Genomic DNA, 20,378 nt, shown 5'->3' with positions numbered 1-20,378 from the left:
ATGATCTTATCCTCTGCAGCAGAGGTAACTCTGGGTCTTCCTTTCCTGTGGCGGTCCTCATGAGAGCCTGTTTCATCATAGCGCTTGATGGTTTTTGCGACTGCCATTGAAGAAACTTTCAAAGTTCTTGACATTTTCTGGGTTGACTGACCTTTGTCTTAAAGTAATGATGGACTGTTGTTTCTCTTTGCTTATTTGAGCTGTTCTTGCCATAATATGGACTTGGTCTTTTATCAAATAGGGCTATCTTCTGTATACCACCCCTACCTTGTCACAACACAACTGATAGGCTCAAACGCATTAAGAAGGAAAGAAATTCCACAAATTAACTTTTAAGAAGGCACATCTGTTAATTGAAATGCACTTTCGGTGACTACCTCATGAAGCTGGTTGAGAGAATGGCATTAGTGTGCAAAGCTGTCATCAAGGCAAAGGGTGGCTACTTTGAAGAATCTCAAATATAAAATATATTTTAATTGGTTTTAATACTTTATTGGACACTGCATGATTCCATATGTGCTATTTCATAGTTTTGAAAAACCCTTGATTGAGTGTGCGTCCAAACTTTTGACTCGTACTGTATATACTGAATTCGGTCTCTAAGATTACTTTACTGATCAGATCTTTTAAAATGGCTCCAATAAACAAATTCCTGCCACCCTTCCTTCCCCATTAACTCCCTAACGCCAGAACAGACCTTTAACAGATGCAATTACTCACGCAAATATACGAACTGCCTTATCATAACATTTATCCAAGACTGGAACTGAGCATTTCAATAACTCCCAATTCAGTATTTTTTTTCTCCACCCCTACCCCATCCATTATTTTGTTTTGTTGGGAAGCCATGGTTTCATGCAAGCAGACCGTCAAGGGAGAGGATAGCGTGCTTTATCTGTGGTGATGTGGTCACACAGGGCTAGGCTTGCATAATTCTGGGAACTTTCAATAAATTCCTTGGGGTTCCAGGAAACCTGGTTGGAGGTTTCCAGAGTTTCTGCTTGTTCCCTCCTCATTCTAGGATCCCCCCAACCAGGACTTTGTGAATACCTGGGAATTTATTGAAAGTTAATGGAATTTTACAACCCTACACAGAGCTCACCATCAGACCAGGGGTTTGAGGTGTGTTTACTCTCATGTTTGTTTTTAGTACATTGTCCAGACTGGGGTGATTACCATAAGAGTACCATTGTCCAGAATGGGGTGATTACCATAAGAGTACCATTGTCCAGACTGGGGTGATTACCATAAGAGTACCATTGTCCAGACTGGGGTGATTACCATAAGAGTACCATTGTCCAGACTGGGGTAATTACCATAAGAGTACCATTGTCCATAAGAGCAGAATGGGTGTCTGACTGCCTTCTTCTCCATCTCTCCCTTCTCAGAGCAGTGTTAGTACTGTGGTCTTTCTGGGCCGACTATGTTCTCCCTCAAACCTAGGATGCTGCTTGTTTTTGTAATAGGAAAAAGTGCTTACAGGTACTGCTTTGACTGGCTCTATAAAGCAAAATTGAGGCTTTTGTGGATATTCATTTGGGCCTTTTGTTGTGTGTTCTTGTCTTGTGAACCACAGACAGAGCAGTGTTTCACTGTGTTAAGGTGTTTCCTCTCACATGGAATGCACAGCAGTTCGGTTGTGGCCCTGATAGTGTATGATGAAGATCTGTACAGGATTGAAACAATGGATGCAAACCAGTAAAATCCATCACTAGACAGTGAGAGAGCCTGTGTCGTAACTGTCGCTCTACAATGACGAGTGAGTCAGATAGACAGTGATGAGCTTTGTGGCAGAGCTCCAACTGAAACTCACCTGACTGAATGGATAGATCTCTGTCCCTCAGGATAGGCAGTTTAGTTGCATCTGAAGAAGTTTCATTGTGTAACATGACAAAGTTCTCTTGTCTTCATGTACAGTTGTGGACCAAATTCCAGGGGTGGTCTTATACCATCCCATACATTTTACCTAGGCAATCTTAACAGATACGTGACGTGAATTACATCATGTCCTCTAATAAAACAGTCTGTTCCATTTCAAATCCTTGTGTATTGTTATGATTGGAACACACACTGACTTTTTCCCCACTGTGAGATTTGTAGAAGTAATGCTTCATTGCCATGTTTGCAGACTAGCAGACCAGACGTGTGTGTGTGTGTGTGTGTGTGTGTGTGTGTGTGTGTGTGTGCCGTTCTCCGTGGGAGGTCAGGGAAGTCTGAGAATGTTTACCTGCTTGTGTCTCCTGGCACTGAATTATTTGTAATTATTAAATGAAGGAGTTGATATTTAGGGTTCTTTGAATGTCTGGGCTCTGAAGTAAACAGTGTGTGGACTGCTGCATTCCAGTTGCTGTTTGTTCAGCACATTAAGCAGATAAGGAACCATAACACATGCTCAAAGCAGCAGTACAGACCTCTCATCAGGCGGCACACCAGACACACACAAACCACCAGCTTACTCAGACGCACGCACACACAGTAGAAATGTTTTATGTGTATTTGTACTTTAACCTTCGTTTCACTTAATTTTTTGTCATGTCTCTTTTGGGATATTGAGGGTTTCAATTCTACATTGTTGCAGGTTTAGTGGCCCCAGTGTTTTAAAATCAAATATGTTGCAATCAGAGGGCTTTTCCCGGAAGGCCCTGATGTGAAAGACATCATTCTGGTATTACAAAGATGTATTGTTGGATATTACATAGCTGAACAGCCCTCTCCCCCATCTCTCCCCCGTCATAGAAACCCCCAACACATCCATCATACAGGGAAATGCCAGAGCACAGGGAGTTCACGTCTCAACTTCCATTTCTCTTTCATTTTGTTTATTTCCTTTATGGGTTTCCAAATGCACCCTCTCTATCCAGCAGGCTCAAATCCAGCCCTATACAGCCCCCCGAATCCAGTGCTGACTGGCTCTTCCTTCACACTTTGCACTATTCACGAACCAGAGCTTTCACCTAGACACCAATACCTCTTCATTTAGCTTACGACCACCTGCACACAGCTTACTCAGTCCATTGTCACATGCTGCTACAGTAGGTTTTAGTAGTTATTGCGTGGTTTGGCCCTGTCAAGGCTGTTAAACCTCATTCAGAGAAGTCTATTGTCTTCTCGCTACATTTCAGCAGTTATTAGGGTATTACATAAATACAGTATGTTCCTGTTTCTATAGGTTAGCTTTCCTTCTCATGGAAAAGGGCCTTTGCCTGTGAATGGCATCCATAAACCATGTTTTCAGGACTAATTGTGGAAATTACTGAACAACACAGGAAGTAGACTTGGAGCCTATTTCAATAGCTGTTATTGCAGTATTATGAGTTAGTATTTGTTCCATCATTACAAGGAGTCGGTCTGTAGATCGTTTTGTCTGTCCTCAAAAAAATGATTGATCTTCTCCCTGAATTTACTCTTGTGAGGAATCTTAGTTTGGCTGTGGCATATGCGATCCTCCTGCCCAGTGTGTGTTTTTTTGAGTTAGCGGGAGCATCTGGGCATACACTCGCACATATCAAACACACCCCTAATGATCTCTAAATAAGTGTTTGGCTCCTATAAATCACCGGCTCCATAACCCACTGACACACACACACACACACACTCGCACACACTGCAGAGAAATGGCCCCTTGATTAGTTTCATCAGACGGCAGTACCGTCTGTATTATTGTAGACCTAGCAGTAATTTACCTGGACAACCACTATGGTTTGGTAGAAGTACCGTAGTCTATAGGAGGAGCTGTTGTAAAGAAGATAGTTCACACGTAGCGTTTAAACCTATTTGTCTCAGACACCTTGGAGCAGGATGTCTCATTGCTTGCAGTGGATCTTGGTGAGAGGGGGAAAGCAAACTGGAGCGAGGCGATGTGGATCAGATTGTTCTGCAAGAAGGTGATGGCTTAAAGTCCTTTTCAGGCTTGTCTAAATCATTCAAATACTTCTATGTTTATCAGTATTGTACACAAACACAACTCCTTTTAAATCTCTATTTAAGGTTAATGAGGGCTGTCGGCTGATGGCTCCTAGACAGGCAGTTAGGCGTGCAGACCAGCTCCGTCTCAGGTCCATGACACATAATAGGCCTTCATGACATCATCAGGTCCTCATAGCCCCCGGGAGACTTACCTCTGTCATGAGCTGGGGAGAGAGTGATTTTAGGAGGGGGAGAAGAAGAGCTGGAAGTCTCTCTTATCACCCCCGTGCTAGCTGTGCATTGGCCATCTGACTGGGGATGTAGATAAAGGGCCTCAATGCCAAAATCTTGAACTATCACTTTAAGGGGCGGCAGGGTAGCCTAGTGGTTAGAGCGTTGGACTAGTAACCGGAAGGTTGCAAGTTCAAACCCCCGAGCTGACGAGGTACAAATCTGTCGTTCTGCCCCTGAACAGGCAGTTAACCCACTGTTCCTAGGCCGTCATTGAAAATAAGAATTTGTTATTAACTGAAATAAATAAATAATAGTTAAGTAAAATAAAAAGGAAGGAATATACAGTCCTTGTATGATCATTTGCCAGATCAGATACTACTTTTCAACAAAAGTGAGAGAACTGTGGACAAACACACACAAGACAAACACACACACAGAGACGGGTGGGTCTAATGTAGAGCAGATCTCCTGATCCCATCTGTCTGTGGGGGAAAATACTGTGCCTGGCCACCTGCAGCATAGCCTGCCGACTGCTGTGGAGCACCCTGACTCACCGCCCTGCCTGGCGTATGGTGCTGATGTTACGGCTGGCCTGGTGTCAGGTTGTAGCATGCTGTTGGGAGGCTCCGGGCCGTGAGTGATATCAGTGCTGTTAGTCAGCCCTGAGCGAACGAGCATGGAATGGAGCAGTGTGTGTGTTTGTCATCCTGCCTCTGTTGCTGGCCTGGTCCTCTTTGTTGTGGGCCTCATTGTTTATCTTATGTGGTTTCCCTAGTCTCTCTCCAGCCGCTGGTGTGTTTATGGAGCAACACACACACAAACACACCTCCCCAGTGTTAAGTTAGTCAGGGATGCACAGAGCTGGTCTGCACGCCTAACTGCCTGTCCAGAGACGTTGAGTGTGAGCCCACCAGGCAAGGAAACGGCTCTCATCTATGGAGAACTGTGTCACTCTCCTTAGACCCCTGTTTGTGTTCAGAGCTCACCTCCTACATGGGAAGTGAACCAATAGAATCTCTATTAACCTTACATGGGAAATAAATAGAGACATACAGTATTAGTGTCCATATAAGCCTAGTTTTTCATATAAGCATTTCAGAGAATGGCCAGTAGAGGTCTGTGTGGAGTAAAGGTGTATGGTGGGTGGAAGGGGGGGACTGCATTCCCTCCGGCCCACAGTTACACCCTTTGTTTTGTTTAATTGAAGATGCAACAGTTGTTTATTTACTTAAGTGAGCTTGCGTGATATTTCATGGTTACATCTTAGACAAGGACTTGATCTCACATTACTGGAATGATAATCACAGCTGTCTATCCAACAGCATGGAGAGGGAGCCTGCCTCCCCACGCCATCCCTCTTTCTCCTCCTCTCTTCCTACCCCTCTCTCTTGTACACACGGGTGGATGCTGGAGTCCCAGTGATCTTTTCCAGATGGTTTACCTCACCGAGCCACTCTCTAACCCTTCTTCATTCTCTACACTTTCTCTCTCTCCCCCTTTCTCTTCTGTGTCCCACTCTGTCCCTCTCACATTCACTTCTCTCTGCTCACTGGCTTGTTAGGGAGACACTTCCTTGGCACAGCAGACTTCCTCCATCTAATCCTATAAAACAGGTTTATTCTGTGGACACTCCGCCTCCCCCCCTCCATTGAGGATTAGGGGCGGTGTGTGTGTCTGACTGACTGTGTGTGTGTGCACATGCATCAAATCAAATTGTATTTGTCACATCCGCCAAACACCACTGGTAAGCGTGTCTTTGCATACTTGTGTGTGTCAGCCCCTAGTGCTTACCGTGCAGCCTAGTGCTTACCGTGGAGCCTAGTGCTTACCGTGCAGCCTAGTGCTTACTGTGTGTCTCTGTCTGTCTGTCTGTCTGTCTGTGAGACTGATCAACAACTACAGGAAGCATTTGGTTGCAGTCATTGCAGCTAAAGGTGGCACAACCAGTTATTGAGTGTAAGGGGGCAATTATTTTTTCACACAGGGGAATTGGGTGTTACTTATTTTATTTATTTAATAAAAAATTATGCATCTTTTTGGGGGTAAACTCAGGTTTCGGTTGAAGATCATAACATTCAGTATCAAAAATAGAGAATCAGAGAGGGGGCAAACTTTTTGGCACTGTATGTCTGAAACGGTCCTCCCTCCCACACACCTGTCCGGTCCTCTCCTCCCTTCCTTTCCCTTCACCCCTGTCCTTTCCTCCCTCACCTGTCCTCTCCTTCCTTCCCCTCACCTGTCCTCTCCTCTCTCTGGTCCTGTCGTGAAAAAAACAGACAGCAGCCACGAGTGACAGACAGTTATCATTTGGTCCATGCTCTGTTGCACACATGTCACATGTAGAGCTTGTTTTTGTATTTGCACTGTGTTATCCCATTATTAATGCAATGGCTTAGCATGGTTTGCTTCTTCATATAGACTGTTTTACACTGGTAACTAAAGTAAAGGTGGTGAAATGACTATGGTAAAGATCACAGGTTGTAAATGCTTTGTACCTGTCCTCTGCCTGCCTGTCCCTGTTGATCAGGCTGTTTGTCTACCCTTACAGGGCGCCCTGAGCAGTGAGCGGGATTATGAGAGCGTGGTGCTGATGAATATGAGACAAGCATCAGAGAGACAGAGACTCATAGAGGAGATGCAGAGAGAGGACGAGGAGGATGCAGCATAGTACCAGCCCAGATCCAGTCTCAGACCGGGATTCAATCCAAGGTGTGTTTTCTGTAAGCGTGCGGTGCTTGACATTTGAAGGTCATTTCCGTTTGAGCTGACATCTGCACCCTATACTGTGAATGTGATCTCCGCGCTTCAATGTACCTTTGAATGAATCCTGGCCCCAGACCAGCTCTTCCCAGCCACAACTAAACTACAGTTTACTATACACTTGATGCTTTAGTTTCATAAAGCACATCTCATCTGTGTTTAAAAAAAAATAAAAAAATATCTGTTGAATAAACATGTTTTTTAAAGAACGGGTGTGTTTCTGGTTTGTCATTTACTGAATTACTACCAGCTACTGTTCTAATGTAAACTCAACCAGTGTACTTTTTCATCCAAACCACTTGTAAGATGAACAGGGGAACAAGAAGTTTATACTAACAAGGAATGTTATCATAACGTTTTGCAAAAGACCCCAAAGAGATGGGCCATCCAACATCTAAATGATGCAATCATGTCATTTGCATCTGTCAGTATCACTTTCTCAAACTGTAAAAAGTTAGGGTAATGAACAATCTTTGCAGCAAAGAGACTGAGTCGTTTCCCTTTAATGCAATTTGAAGTTGTCTTCCAACAGTGTAAACCACAGACCATGTGAAAAGAAGATGGGGAAATCATGGCTATTACATTTTTAACTGTCAATCAGCCTGGGATGGTTGTGGTAGTACTGTAGGCATGTTTTCAAGGGAATGTTTGTGGGCCCACGTGATGAAATGGGAATATACTCTAGAGGCCCTTTATTACAGCAGTGATGGTTATGATTGTTTTGAGTTTTGTTTATCGAAGGTACTGTACAACTTCAAGGCTGATACTTGATCTGAAGACTTTAGTACCACCCTGCACTGAACTTTTACATTGTAGTTAGTTAGCGTTCAAAATATGCCTATTCTAAGTGCGATTCACCCTCGTCTCCTCTCAAATCTTGTTTACTGGTTGTGCTACAATAAATACATCTGAACCTTGAAAGTATCATGAAGAGATAATCTGATGACTAGTTGGTCATCCCAGTGAAAACAACTAAACTGAAAATCAAATGTACACGTCCCGTAAGTCGTTGGCGTTCATGAAAGATATATTCATACAGTATCATGACCGTTCCTCTCTTGCCTGAATGTTGTGGTTTCAGATGAGTTTCTCAACAGAGGCTGTTAAAGGAGTTGCTCATGGAGGAAGAGATCTCCTGATGTCACAGCCGAATGCTGGGATGTCTGGGCCACTTCCATTTAGGACCTGACACACTGAACTAGGCTACAGTCACTCTGACCAGAGAAACAAACATTTGTAACAGTGTCCTCTCCGTGGGACATCCAAAAACAAAATAGATGTATGTTGTCCCTCAGGGGACTATGGTATAATGTAGTCTATTCCTGGGGCTGTGTGAAGTTTCTTCCTGTCATCGTGTTATTTTGGAGACTCATAGCCAGCTGGTTGGTCCAACCCAGTGATCCATCTCCCCGGCACTCCCAGCCTGCCGCAGCTCTCTTACACAACGGCCAGCTGTGGTGTGAGCCATCGTGTCCCAACACTTCTCTCCCCACACTCTCCTCTCCTACTGCAATATACACTAATCAGATGGTTCTATTTATGCATTTGATGGACGGCCTGTCATACCCGAGAGAAAAAAGCTGAACATTGAGTCCAAATTACAAGAGGGAATACAATTAGTTCCAGGAACATATCCTGACTGTGCCCAGTGCCAGCGGATTGTGCTGCATGCAAATGAAACAGGAAGATGTGGCGTCCCAACAAAAGCCATCCAATCAACAGGAGAAGCCTCCGGCGGCATCTTCACAGCATCCTCTTCCTCAGATCCTCTGTCCGTGTGGAAGCTGGCAGCTCCTCAGATGCCAGCAGAACCTGGAACCGACCACAGTTGTACCCGCATGGAGAAATTAGGGGCCCTTTTGATATTTGGGTGTAAATTGTGGCCAAGTCACGGCAGGAGGCCTGGCGAAGGCTTGGTGATCTGGGGTTAGCCTCAGACATGCGCTGGCAGCCCAGAGACTAATGAAACCACCCAGTAGCAGCAGAAGTGCTGGCTCAGATGCTCTCCACCAGGCATGCCTGCAGCACACTCGTCACACTTACAGGACCCAACTAACTTCTCCCTATGTACTGAGGTCTCACTGGCCCACTTTGAGAGTCTAAAAACCACTGCAGACGTGCCTTATTTCCCCTCAACCTGAGGCGTGAAGGCACAGTTCCAATGGCTTGTTTAGAGCTTTTTTTTTCAGAGAGCATGACACATTTGTCCAACAAATGTAATGCTTACCATATTGTTTGTACTGACAGATGGCAGACAGGGAGATCAGACTTCCAACCTGTCCTTTTAAGTATACTCTACCTCCTTGAGAGTTGGGACATGCCACGGAACAAATATCAAATCACCTTTATTATAATTTCTTCACATGCATCTAATTATATTACCAATGATATGAAAACTAACATTCTCACACAGCTCCTTTTTACACCAACTTTTGACAGTTTTATCTGTCACTTATTTCTTAGTTGTATGTACATATCTACCTCATAACCCTGTACATTGTACTGGTACCCCTTGTATATAGCCAAGTTATCATTACTCATTGTGTATTTATTACTTTTCTATTTTCTTTCTCTCTGCAATGTTGGGAATGGCCCATAATTAAGCAGTTCACTGTTAAATCGACACCTGTTTACAGAGCATTTGAGAAAATGGAATAGGATTCAGGATAGAGGAATATTTGCTTGGCCTAAAGGCAATGTAAAACTTTGGAACTGATTCAACATCATACTCTTGACATTCAGGTTCAGTTCGTAATGAAGTGAACTACATTCCGCTCTGGAATGTACTTTTCTTGACATCGTCCTGTTTCCCTGAAGTCTGTAAACCCATTGCTATGATAGATTACGAACAAGCCACTACACACATTTGGTAGCTGCTCCATCACATTGGAGTGAGTTTGAATGGGAGTACAAAAGATTTTGGACAAGTAGTGTCATTATACAAATTCACACATTTGCTAACGGGGCAAATAACGATCTGGAAAATTGATCATTCGAAATTCAGTAATCTGCACCCCTTGCTAAAAAATAAATAAATGGAAGACAAAGGACCATTACATCACAAAGAACAGTAGCAAAATTAATGTATAGAATCCATCCTTGATTTTTGATGTAATACGTACAATATAGGTTTTTAGCTCTTGCTCCTCATTGGACAGAACACTACCACCACAAACTTGTGGCCCAAGACACACTATCAGTGTCATTGATCCACAGTCAGGTCACTCAGTCTCCTTGTGCATGCACCACACCAGCGTTTGTCCCACGCCTGTCATCGTCACCATACGGAAGCCAATCTTCTCCAACTTGTCCAACACCAACCGCGGAGGTTCGTCCACGTGGTACTCCGAGCTGCAAGGGGCAGAAAGTTTAGTTTCTCAGATGTAAAATGTCAAACTCATTCTGTGAACTCTGTCAGGAGTGCGAATACACGCAGGAGAACTCAGCTAAATGAGCCAGGATTGTGTTTGTGATTATTCCCTCCACACCTTGGTTCATTTCCCAAAAGCACTTGTGGCAGAATCGCGATGACAACACTTCCCTGTTGTTCGATCAGCTCTGCTTGTCTGCTCCCAAACTACAGAACAACAGCCTATGTCCTGTTCTGGTTCAACTTATACCACTACTACACCATTCTTCCGTCGCTCAGAGGTTTGTCATAATCTTGGCCGTAAGGATGGAGACATACAATGAGATATACTCAACACTCACAAATTGTTCCCCAGCATGGTGGTTTTCCTGGCTCCCAGGTAGTTCATTATTGCTGGGTCAGAGTATACATCTCCTACCATGGTTGGCCCAGTCTCCTGAAAAACAGATATTCAGGTGTGTGCACAAATGCTATATGCAGAGTGTACAAAACATTAACACATTACTAATATTGATACACAATATTAGGAAGGACCTTTCTTGATACACACAGGAAACTGTTCAGTGTGAAAAACCCAGCAGCGTTGCAGTTCTTGACACAAACCAGTGTGCTCAAAGGCACTTAAATCTTTTGTCTTGCCCATTCACCCTCTGAATGGCACACACACACAATCCATGTCTCAAGATTTAAAAATCCTAATTTAACCTGTCTCCTCCCCTTCATCTGCACTGATTGAAGTGGAATTAACAAGTGACATCAATAAGGGATCAGAGCTTTCACCTGGTCAGTTTGTCATGGAACGAGCATCTGTTCTTAATGTTTTGTACACTCCGTTGCATTCTTGAAATAAATTGACAAACACCGAAAATATGCATGGCATGCCATCCACAATCTCTATAGCAATTTACCAGTTATGCACAGAAATAGGCCTACATACTTTGACTGAGCAGTGAACGTGTTTTTAATTTGGTGTACTGAAGAAAAAGAAACGAGACGCGAGCTGCTATGCACTAGTTCGAATTTGTTTCGCTTCCATGTTTGCAAATGTTACAATGTTGCAAACATGGACATAGCTGATACCTATGTAATAAGCTACACGTCAAAATCGGCGACATTGTTGCAGAGCCTTCCTTTACAAAGTCTTTAGTCTCTATAACATTTCGGCGTGCGCGTCAACCGCAAGGATGCAGTCTGTATGCTATGACGGGAAGAGGAATACTAACCAGCCGGATCTGAGTACTAACGAGTACATAGGGCATCCTGGATCTCAACCGTTTAACGGATAGTCCCCCGGGAATGGATGATAAGATAGTTACTTAAGAGAGACGACAGTGCTCTTTCCAAGTTACACTCGCACTGACAGCTCACAACAGAATGCGGAAACACCCATCGCAATGGACCAATCATAGCTCTCCCAGCTACTTGTCAACAATGCTGGTGCATGCACAGTGCGCGTGCTTGTCCCAATATTATAGTAAAAGAAAAAGCTATTCATTCAGGCACACAATATTGCTTATTTTACGCATCAAACTGGACAGAATGTGAACATGTTTTATATTAAAGGCATATCTGATGTTATATGTATGGCTTTTTGTCAGACCAATTAAAATCAGGGCCACTCATAAATGTAGCAGCACTATTTGTTTAAAGAGTATACACTCCCCTCTGTTTGTATTTGGACAGTAAAACTAACCTTTTTAATTGGCCTCTATACTCCAGATTTTTTTTGTGGATAAAATGTTACAAATGAGGCGAGAGTACAGAATGTCACCTTTATTTGAGGGTATTTTCATATCTGTTTTACCGTTTAGAAAGCACTTTATGCATATAGTCCCCCCATTTTAGGAAGTCATATGTATTTGGACTAGTTCACTTATAGTGTATAAAAGTAGTCAAAAATGTAGTATTTGGTCCCATAATCCTTGCACGCAATGAGTTATCAAGCTTGTGACTGCAAATTTGTTTGATGCATTTGCAGTTTTTGGTTGCGTTTCAGAGGATGTTTTGCCCGATAGGAACTAAATGGTGAATAATATATTGTCATCTTGGAGTCACTTTTATTGTACATAAGAATAGAAGATGTTTCTGAACACTTCTACATTAAGTTGGATGCTACCATGATTATGGATAATCATGAATGAACCTTCCCTGTTATTGGTAATGGTGAAAGGTTAGCATGTTTTGTTGTAGTAACTTTCTCACTCATTATCCGGATTAATTTAGAAGTGTTCAGAAACATCTTATCGGCTCACTTAGAAAGAAAATGACTCCAGTCATCATTCACCATTCAGTTAAAATTGGGCAAATCATAACCCAAAACACATACTAAACCTTTGGCTACTTTAATACACTATAAGTGTTTCTGAACAGTAAAACATATGTATGATAAATACCCTCAAAGAAAAGCTGACATGCTGTTGTTTTGCCTCATATTCATAATTTAATCTCAAATGTGAACTGTTGGAGTACAGAGCCAAAAGTAAAGAAAATGCTTTACGTCCAATCTCCATTGTGTTTAGTGGCTTGAATATTTGCCATGTTCTTGGTTTTCTCGGTTGGGCTCAGGTTTATCTTTTAATTACGTGGCTTTGAAACTGTCCATTATGTCCACTGAGGTTTCAGCCAAAACACGGATGTGTAGCAAGCTTACATATGTGAAGAGCTTCTTTAGGCTACAAGTAAGTTATCTCAAATAACTGACCGAGTTCTTCTGTTTGTTGTTGTTGTTGTTGTTTTTACCTCTGTCTCTCGTGATGTTTAGCTTTTTTATATTGGGAAACATCCCATGGTCAAACACTCATTATCGCGATAGACTTTGCTGCTTTCAGTATCCCATCACTGTATTGATGAATGGTGACAGTATTTCCAGGTGCTAAGTATGGGCTATTATGTTGCCTTTCCAATTTTGTTACATATGACTTTTGGATTCAACCCACATCACGTGTTAATACACAGTCCTATAGTATATACTGTGATTTTGTATGCATGCAGAACTCAACCATATTTTTACAGTCTGGAACTATGATTTCCTTTTCTGAGATTTATTCATTTCCCTTTCAGTGCAGCAAAAAATAATTTAGATTAGTCTTTTGAGGCTGTAGGGGAAATGAAAGACATAACCCATATCCTAACAACAATGGAGGGGACATTGATTAAATCAGCAATATGAATGTAATGTCCTTTTGATGCCAAAGAGGACTTGACAGACAATCAGTTTGGCTTTGAATGTTATGCTCAGTGGGGCTGGTAATTTATAGTGTGATCACAGCTTGATATTGCTCTCATGGGAAGAGATATGGGAGTAAACCAGACCTTACTCATGGTACACAAAACCCATTCCATGCACTTTGATACACCAGAGTTGCAGACAATTTGTTTATGTGGTTTGGAAGTTCTTATTGTGAAACACATACTCATTTTGGTTTCTGATTTTATGTGATTCCTGGAAATACATTTTATTAGCATGTGTCACTTGTATGGTACATCAATCCCAAATTATAATCTTGCTGTTAAATAACGACTGTCTTTCTCAAGCATAATTTATGTCTTTATCAAATCATGTTTTCTACGCTGCATTACACAGTCATACAAATTCTAACAAGCTGATAAGTACAGGCTATGCGTTCCCATTGACACAGGTGGGAGGTTTGGTGAGAAGATTGCCACCTGCTGGCTTTGTAGACCAATGTCACCAGTAGGCTTCTTACCCACTCATCTGCACAAAGGAAGTAAAAAAATAAATGTAAAAAAGTAAGGGTAGTTTCCCAGAAAGTGTCTTTTTCGTATTTTTATCGCCACCCAAAGAGCACAGGAGACCTGATTCAGGAAAGAAAACAGGAAACCAGTGGAGCTGTCGCTGCTGTACTCCAAAAACAAATGAAATACCACTTCTGCCAAAAAAACACTCTCTTAGAATGTATTCCTGGGGCCCTCGGAACGTCCTGTGGTCCGCTGAGGAACTTCCTGATCTAGCTCATCTGCTGTGCATTATTAGAGCCCCAGGTCGCCTTTACAGTGACCTGGAGGGACAGCAGGGCTCATCCCCGGAGCAGCCAACCCAGCCACAGGAAGCAGTTTGCTGCTGTGACAAGGGCCTTGGATATAGGGAGCACTTCTCTAGTTTCCGAACCTACCCTACAGACCTAACACAAAAGAATGTTGTTTCTTTCAGAAGCCTTCACTGATTATTGTTCACCAGTCTAGGGGACATGGAGGAATAGTACTCTTTTGTATGAGTTTAACAGTTCTCTTTAATTGATTTCCTTCATCCTGGCATCTTCCTTTGGACAGAGGTCCCAGCAACCCACAAAAGGTATTGAGCAATGCATGAAGTCAATGGCCGAGGGATTTATTTGCTGTGAGGATTAGTGGGAGAGGACCAGAGACGAAGGTAACATATTAGAATTAGCTGCTAAAGCAATCTCTTTAAATCATGGAAGTATAGTGTGGGCTGGATGAATTATGGAAGACGTACACTAAGTTCATACAGAAAGAGAAATCAAATAGTAAGCAATAAGAATCGAGCTGCCAAATAAGATATTCAGTTATGGTTGAAACAACTATGTTACCACAAAAATCTATGTGATGATGTTGAATCAACATGGAAAACTCATTGGGTTTGCAAAAAGTCATCAACGTAAGAGAATTTCATATTTACTTCACCCAACTTTTAACCTACATTTTTTTTTTGTTAATTTCACTTTTAATTGACGTTAGTTGACAACTCAACCAGGTGTTAATCAAAATGAAATGTTTAATTGACATCTGTGCCCAGTGGGGAGAGTACATAAGCTGGCAATCCTCCAGATGTATGGTGATACTCCCATAATTGGAGTAAAATAATGGACAACAATACGTAGGATTATATTGACAGCTAATACATACTACAGTTTAAGTCGGAAGTTTACATACACCTTAGCCAAATACATTTCAACTCAGTTTTTCACAATTCCTGACATTTAATCTCAGTAAAAATGCCCTGTTTTACGTCAGATAGGATTACCACTTTATTTTAAGAATGTGAAATGTCAGAATAATAGTAGAGAGCTTTTATTTCTTTCATCACATTCCCAGTGGGTCAGAAGTTTACATACACTCAATTAGTATTTGGTAGCATTGCCTTTAAATTGTTTAACTTTGGTCAAATGTTTCGGGTATCCTTCCACAATCTTCCCACAATAAGTTGGGTAAATTTTGGCCCATTCCTCCTGACAGAGCTTGTGTAACTGAGTCAGGTTTGTAGGCCTCCTTGCTCTCACACGCTTTTCCAGTTCTGCCCACATATTTTCTATAGGGTTGAGGTCATTGCTTTGTGATGGCCACTCCAATACCTTGACTTTGTTGTCCTTAAGCCATTTTGCCCAAAATGTGGACGTATGCTTGGGGTCATTGTCCATTTGGAAGACCCATTTGTGACCAATCTTTAAATTGGACTGACTGATGTCTTGACTGATGTCTTGAGATGTTGCTTCAATATATCCACCAATTTTTCCCCCCTCATGATGCCATCTATTTTGTGAAGTTCACCAGTCCCTCCTGCAGAAAAGCACCCCCACAACATGATGCTGCCACCCCCATGCTACACGGTTGGGATGGTGTTCTTTGGCTTGCAAGCATCCCCTTTTTCCTCTAAACATAACGATGGTCATTATGGTCAAACAGTTCTATTTTTGTTTCATCAGACCAGAAGACATTTCTCCAAAAAGTACGATCTTTGTCCCCATGTGCAGTTGCAAACCGTAGTCTGGCTTTTTTATGGCGGTTTTGGAACAGTGGATTCTTCCTTGCTGAGCGACCTTTCAGGTTATGTCTATATAGGACTCATTTTTTACTGTGGATACTTTTGTACCTGTTTCCTCCAGAATCTTCACAAGGTCCTTTGCTGATGTTCTGGGATTGATTTGCACTTTTCGCACCAAAGTATGCTCATCTCTAGGAGACGGAACGCATCTCCTTCCTGAGCGGTATGACGGCTGCGTGGTCCCATGGTGTTTATACTTACGCACTATTGTTTGTACAGATGAACGTGGTCCCTTCAGGCATTTGGAAATTGCTCCCAATGATGAACCAGACTTGTGGAGGTCTACAATTCTTTTCTGAGGTCTTGGCTGATTTCTTTAGATTTTGCCATGATGTCAAGCAAAGTGGCACTGAGTTTGAAGGTAGCCCTTGAAGTACATCCACAGGTACACTTCCAATTGACTGAAATTATGTCAATTAGCCTATCAAAAGCCATGACATAATTTTCTGGAATTTTCCAAGCTGTTTAAAGGCACAGTCAACTTAGTGTATGTAAACTTCTGAGCTACTGGAATTGTGATACAGTGAATTATAAGTGAAATAATCTGTTTGTAAACAATTGTTGGAAAAATAACTTGTGTCATGCACAAAGTAGATGTCCTAACCGTCTTACCAAAATTTGAAAAATGAGTTTTAATGACTCCAACCTAAGTGTATGTAAACTTCCGACTTCAACTGTATATACATTTTATATTAGTTTCCTATTCTTGTTTTTTAAATTTTATTTGTTTTTAGTCCCACCCTACAGCTACCCTCAACCACTCCCATTTATCTTTGAAAACCATTCAGTTTTGATTTCTAATTAAGTGATAATGCCCGAGAACCCGGTGTTTAGAGGATATATTGGTCCAGTTGTTGTTGAACCCAAGACGAAGTCAATATATCCTCCAAAAACTGACTTTGAAGGCATTATCACTTTTATACCACGGGTTCCTAACATATTCAAGTAGTGATTTACATATTTTAATTAAAGACCTTATTTTGCTGAATTATTTTTACAATTTCATCTTTCCACAAGATATAGTCCCAATACGAATCTAGGGTTGCCTCCAAAGTCGGCTGGTCGTTCGTTCTATCGGTTCGGTTGCTAGAGATGCGACCCAGTCATTCAGGCTTTTTGTTCTGTATCTATGGACGCGACCCAGTAGTTCGTTCTACATGTTTCATTACCATACTGGCTGGCACCGTTCTTACCCCTTGCTTGCTAGCTAGCCAACTAATAACAGCAAAGTAGCTGCATTTGCATTTGTTTAAGCTGTTTTCTAGTGACATTTATTTGGATACATCCGTAACAATGAGCTAATGATGCGCGAGTTCGCCTGGCATGGAAAATGTGCTCACTCGTCAGGACACTGTTGTTCAGAGGAGCTAGCCAACAACACAGCTAACACAATCACTTCAAACTATGAAGTGAAGACTATGGCTTTTCAAGTCACCCAGCAGTGCTTTTTGCAGAGTTCGCTCCAGGTAAATGTTGCAATTCTTGAACATTCCTGAACCTGCAGCCAAACACAAGCTACATATGGGCAGTACCAAAACAAGTGATCTGATGATTCTGTTACTTCGCAGCAAATGTGGATGTTGTATCCCCCATATACATGCAGTGCCTTCAGAAAGTATTTAGACCCCTTGACTTTTTGTTACATTATAGCCTTATTCTAAAAATATATATATTTTTAAATCCTCAGAAATCTTTGCACAATACCCCATAATGACAGAGTGAAAACAGGTTTTTAGATTTTTTGCTCATTTATACCTGACAGAGCTTGAGAGGATCTGCTGAGAAGAATGGGAGGAACTACCCAAATACAGGTGTGCCAAGCTTGTTGCGTCATACCCAAGAAGACTCGAGGCTGTAGTCGCTGTCTAAGGTGCTTCAACAAAGTACTGAGAAAAGGGTCTGAATACTTATTAGCAAACATTTCTAAAAACCTGTTTTCAATCTGTCATTTCCCCCCCCACCTTTATTTAACCAGGTAGGCTAGTTGAGAACAAGTTCTCATTTACAACTGCGACCTGGCCAAGATAAAGCATAGCAGTGTGAACCGACAACAACACAGAGTTACACATGGAGTAAACAATAAACAAGTCAATAGCACAGAAGGAAAAAAAAGAGTCTATATACATTGTGTGCAAAAGGCATGAGGTAGGCGAATAATTACAATTTAGCAGATTAACACTGGAGTGATAAATGATCAGATGGTCATGTGCAGGTAGAGATACTGGTGTGCAAAAGAGCAGAAAAGTACATAAATAAAAATAGTGTGGAGAAGGTAGGTAAATTGGGTGGGCTATTTACCAATGGACTATGTACAGATGCAGCGATCGGTTAGCTTCTCAGATAGCAGATGTTTAAAGTTGGTGAGGGAGATAAAAGTCTCCAACTTCAACGATTTTTGCTATTCGTTCCAGTCACAGGCAGCAGAGAACTGGAAGGAAAGGTGGCCAAATGAGGTGTTGGTTTTCAGGATGATCAGTGAGATACACCTGCTGGAGAGCGTGCTACGGGTGGGTGTTGCCATCGTGACCAGTGAACTGAGATAAGGCGGAGCTTTACCTAGCATGGACTTGTAGATGACCTGGAACCAGTGGGTCTGGCGACGAATATGTAGCGAGGGCCAGCCGACTAGAGCATACAGGTCGCAGTGGTGGGTGGTATAAGGTGCTTTAGTAACAAAACGGATGGCACTGTGATAAACTGCATCCAGTTTGCTGAGTAGAGTATTGGAAGCTATTTTGTAGATGACATCGCCGAAGTCGAGGATCGGTAGGATAGTCAATTTTACTAGGGTAAGTTTGGCGGCGTGAGTGAAGGAGGCTTTGTTGCGAAATAGAAAGCCGACTCTAGATTTGATTTTAGATTGGAGATGTTTGATATGAGTCTGGAAGGAGAGTTTACAGTGTAGCCAGATACCTAGGGGGTATTGTGCAAAGATTGACGAGGAAAAAAATACAATTTAATCAATTTTAGAATAAGGCTGTAACATAACAAAATGTGGAAAAGTCAAGGGGTCTGAATACTTTCCCGAAGGTACTGTAACATTCTATTGGTTTCAATAATTTAGTATAATAATTTAAATTGAAAAACAACATTTTGACACATTTTGTTTTGTGTATCAGTTCCAGGTGCCATGGAATCAGCACATTGAAAATCTCTTCCAAACTATTTTGCCATCTGTATGGCGCAGCTGTCCATTTTTTTGTCCTTAAATTAAACTGATATACTTTTTCATTTATCATAATTTTCTTTAACCAATTTTGGTCTTTAATAATATAGGGTCAACAGGCAAGTTCCTTACCTTCTTCCACTTCCACTTGCCTCTTCCATTTTTGTCGTAATGCTGCCATCAGTTGGTTGTAATTTTGGATAGAGCAGACATTTCCATATATTTTTGTTAGCTGCATGTCATACTTATGATATCATTAATTACAAAGCTTAAAGCATCAAAAATAATATATATGTATATTTTTAATGAATTAGTATATTTGAGTTTAACCATAACATTTGGTGTAATATGTGTTCTGTCTTTTCTGGTGAATTAAACCAGGGAGAGAGATTGGAGATGATTTCATTTTCAAATAACCGAACGTAAGGGGTTGTGATCTGAATAAAGGGGAAAAGGCCATCTTTGAACATGGGGTGAGACATTTTTACTAATCTGTTGGAACACTAATTTTGGGTTCAAGTAACATTTTTGTATGACTGAAGCCTTTAGTGAGAGGTTCAATGCTTTAATATTTAATCATGTCAGCCCTACGAATTCTTATTAATTATATAAATAGGTCAGTTTAATGTTGTCTGGCCATTACAAATAAAGAGGAATATTTTTTGCCCATATTTTCTTTTACAAACAAGTCTTTCGGTGTTGGCAGGGCCATAAGTAAATAGATAAACTGGGATAAGACTCAAGAATAAATCAGGGTGATTTTGACACAAATAGGCAGGTATTTACCTTTCCATGATAGCAAGATCTTATCTATTTTTGCTAACTTTCTATTAAAATGTATTGTATTGAGTTTCTTTCTTTCGGGATATGAATACTGAGTATGTGCACTTCACCGTCAGACCATTTTATTGGTAAAATACACGATAATGTAAAAGTATTTTTTTGTGATCCGTTAGGTAATATCATAGTTTGGTTGTAATTCAGAGAGGTTAGAGAAATTACTTAGATCCTCTATGAGGTTGTGCAGGGATCCAAATTGTGGATTTAACAGAAAATGAGTTGTCAGCGTATAATGACACCTTTGTTTTTAAGCCCCGGATTTCAAGCCCCTTTATGTTATTGTTGAATCTGATTTCAATACC

At 41.5% G+C, this 20,378-nt stretch overlaps 2 protein-coding genes across 3 annotated transcripts in view; one reads left to right on the top strand and one right to left on the bottom strand.

Annotated features, from left to right (window-relative positions):
* Positions 1–7,109, top strand: part of LOC115146254 (dnaJ homolog subfamily C member 17-like) — a 59,934-nt gene extending 52,825 nt beyond the window's left edge. The window contains exon 12 of one of the 2 annotated variants that reach the window (XR_003866111.2): positions 6,689–6,776. Coding sequence is in view for 1 of the 2 variants with exons in the window: in XM_029688230.2 (XP_029544090.1) it covers positions 6,689–6,808 (120 nt within the window). In the remaining variant the exon portion in view is untranslated. Of the gene's footprint in view, positions 1–6,688 lie in introns of both variants that reach the window. The other variant, XM_029688230.2, reaches the window with a different exon arrangement.
* A 2,119-nt stretch (positions 7,110–9,228) lies between these two features.
* gchfr (GTP cyclohydrolase I feedback regulator) lies at positions 9,229–11,658 on the bottom strand. Its single transcript, XM_029688231.2, has 3 exons — positions 11,494–11,658; positions 10,612–10,706; positions 9,229–10,251 (listed from the first exon to the last, which is right to left on the bottom strand). Exons 1-3 carry the CDS (start codon positions 11,527–11,529, stop codon positions 10,122–10,124), a joined length of 261 nt encoding a protein of 86 aa, XP_029544091.1. The 5' UTR covers positions 11,530–11,658; the 3' UTR covers positions 9,229–10,121.
* Between the last annotated feature and the right edge of the window lie 8,720 nt (positions 11,659–20,378).

The sequence above is a fragment of the Oncorhynchus nerka genome, linkage group LG18 (genome assembly GCF_034236695.1).
Source record: "Oncorhynchus nerka isolate Pitt River linkage group LG18, Oner_Uvic_2.0, whole genome shotgun sequence".
Lineage (NCBI taxonomy): Eukaryota > Metazoa > Chordata > Actinopteri > Salmoniformes > Salmonidae > Oncorhynchus > Oncorhynchus nerka.
Note: the sequence above shows the minus strand (reverse complement) of the source record. Positions and strands in the feature narration are given on the sequence as shown.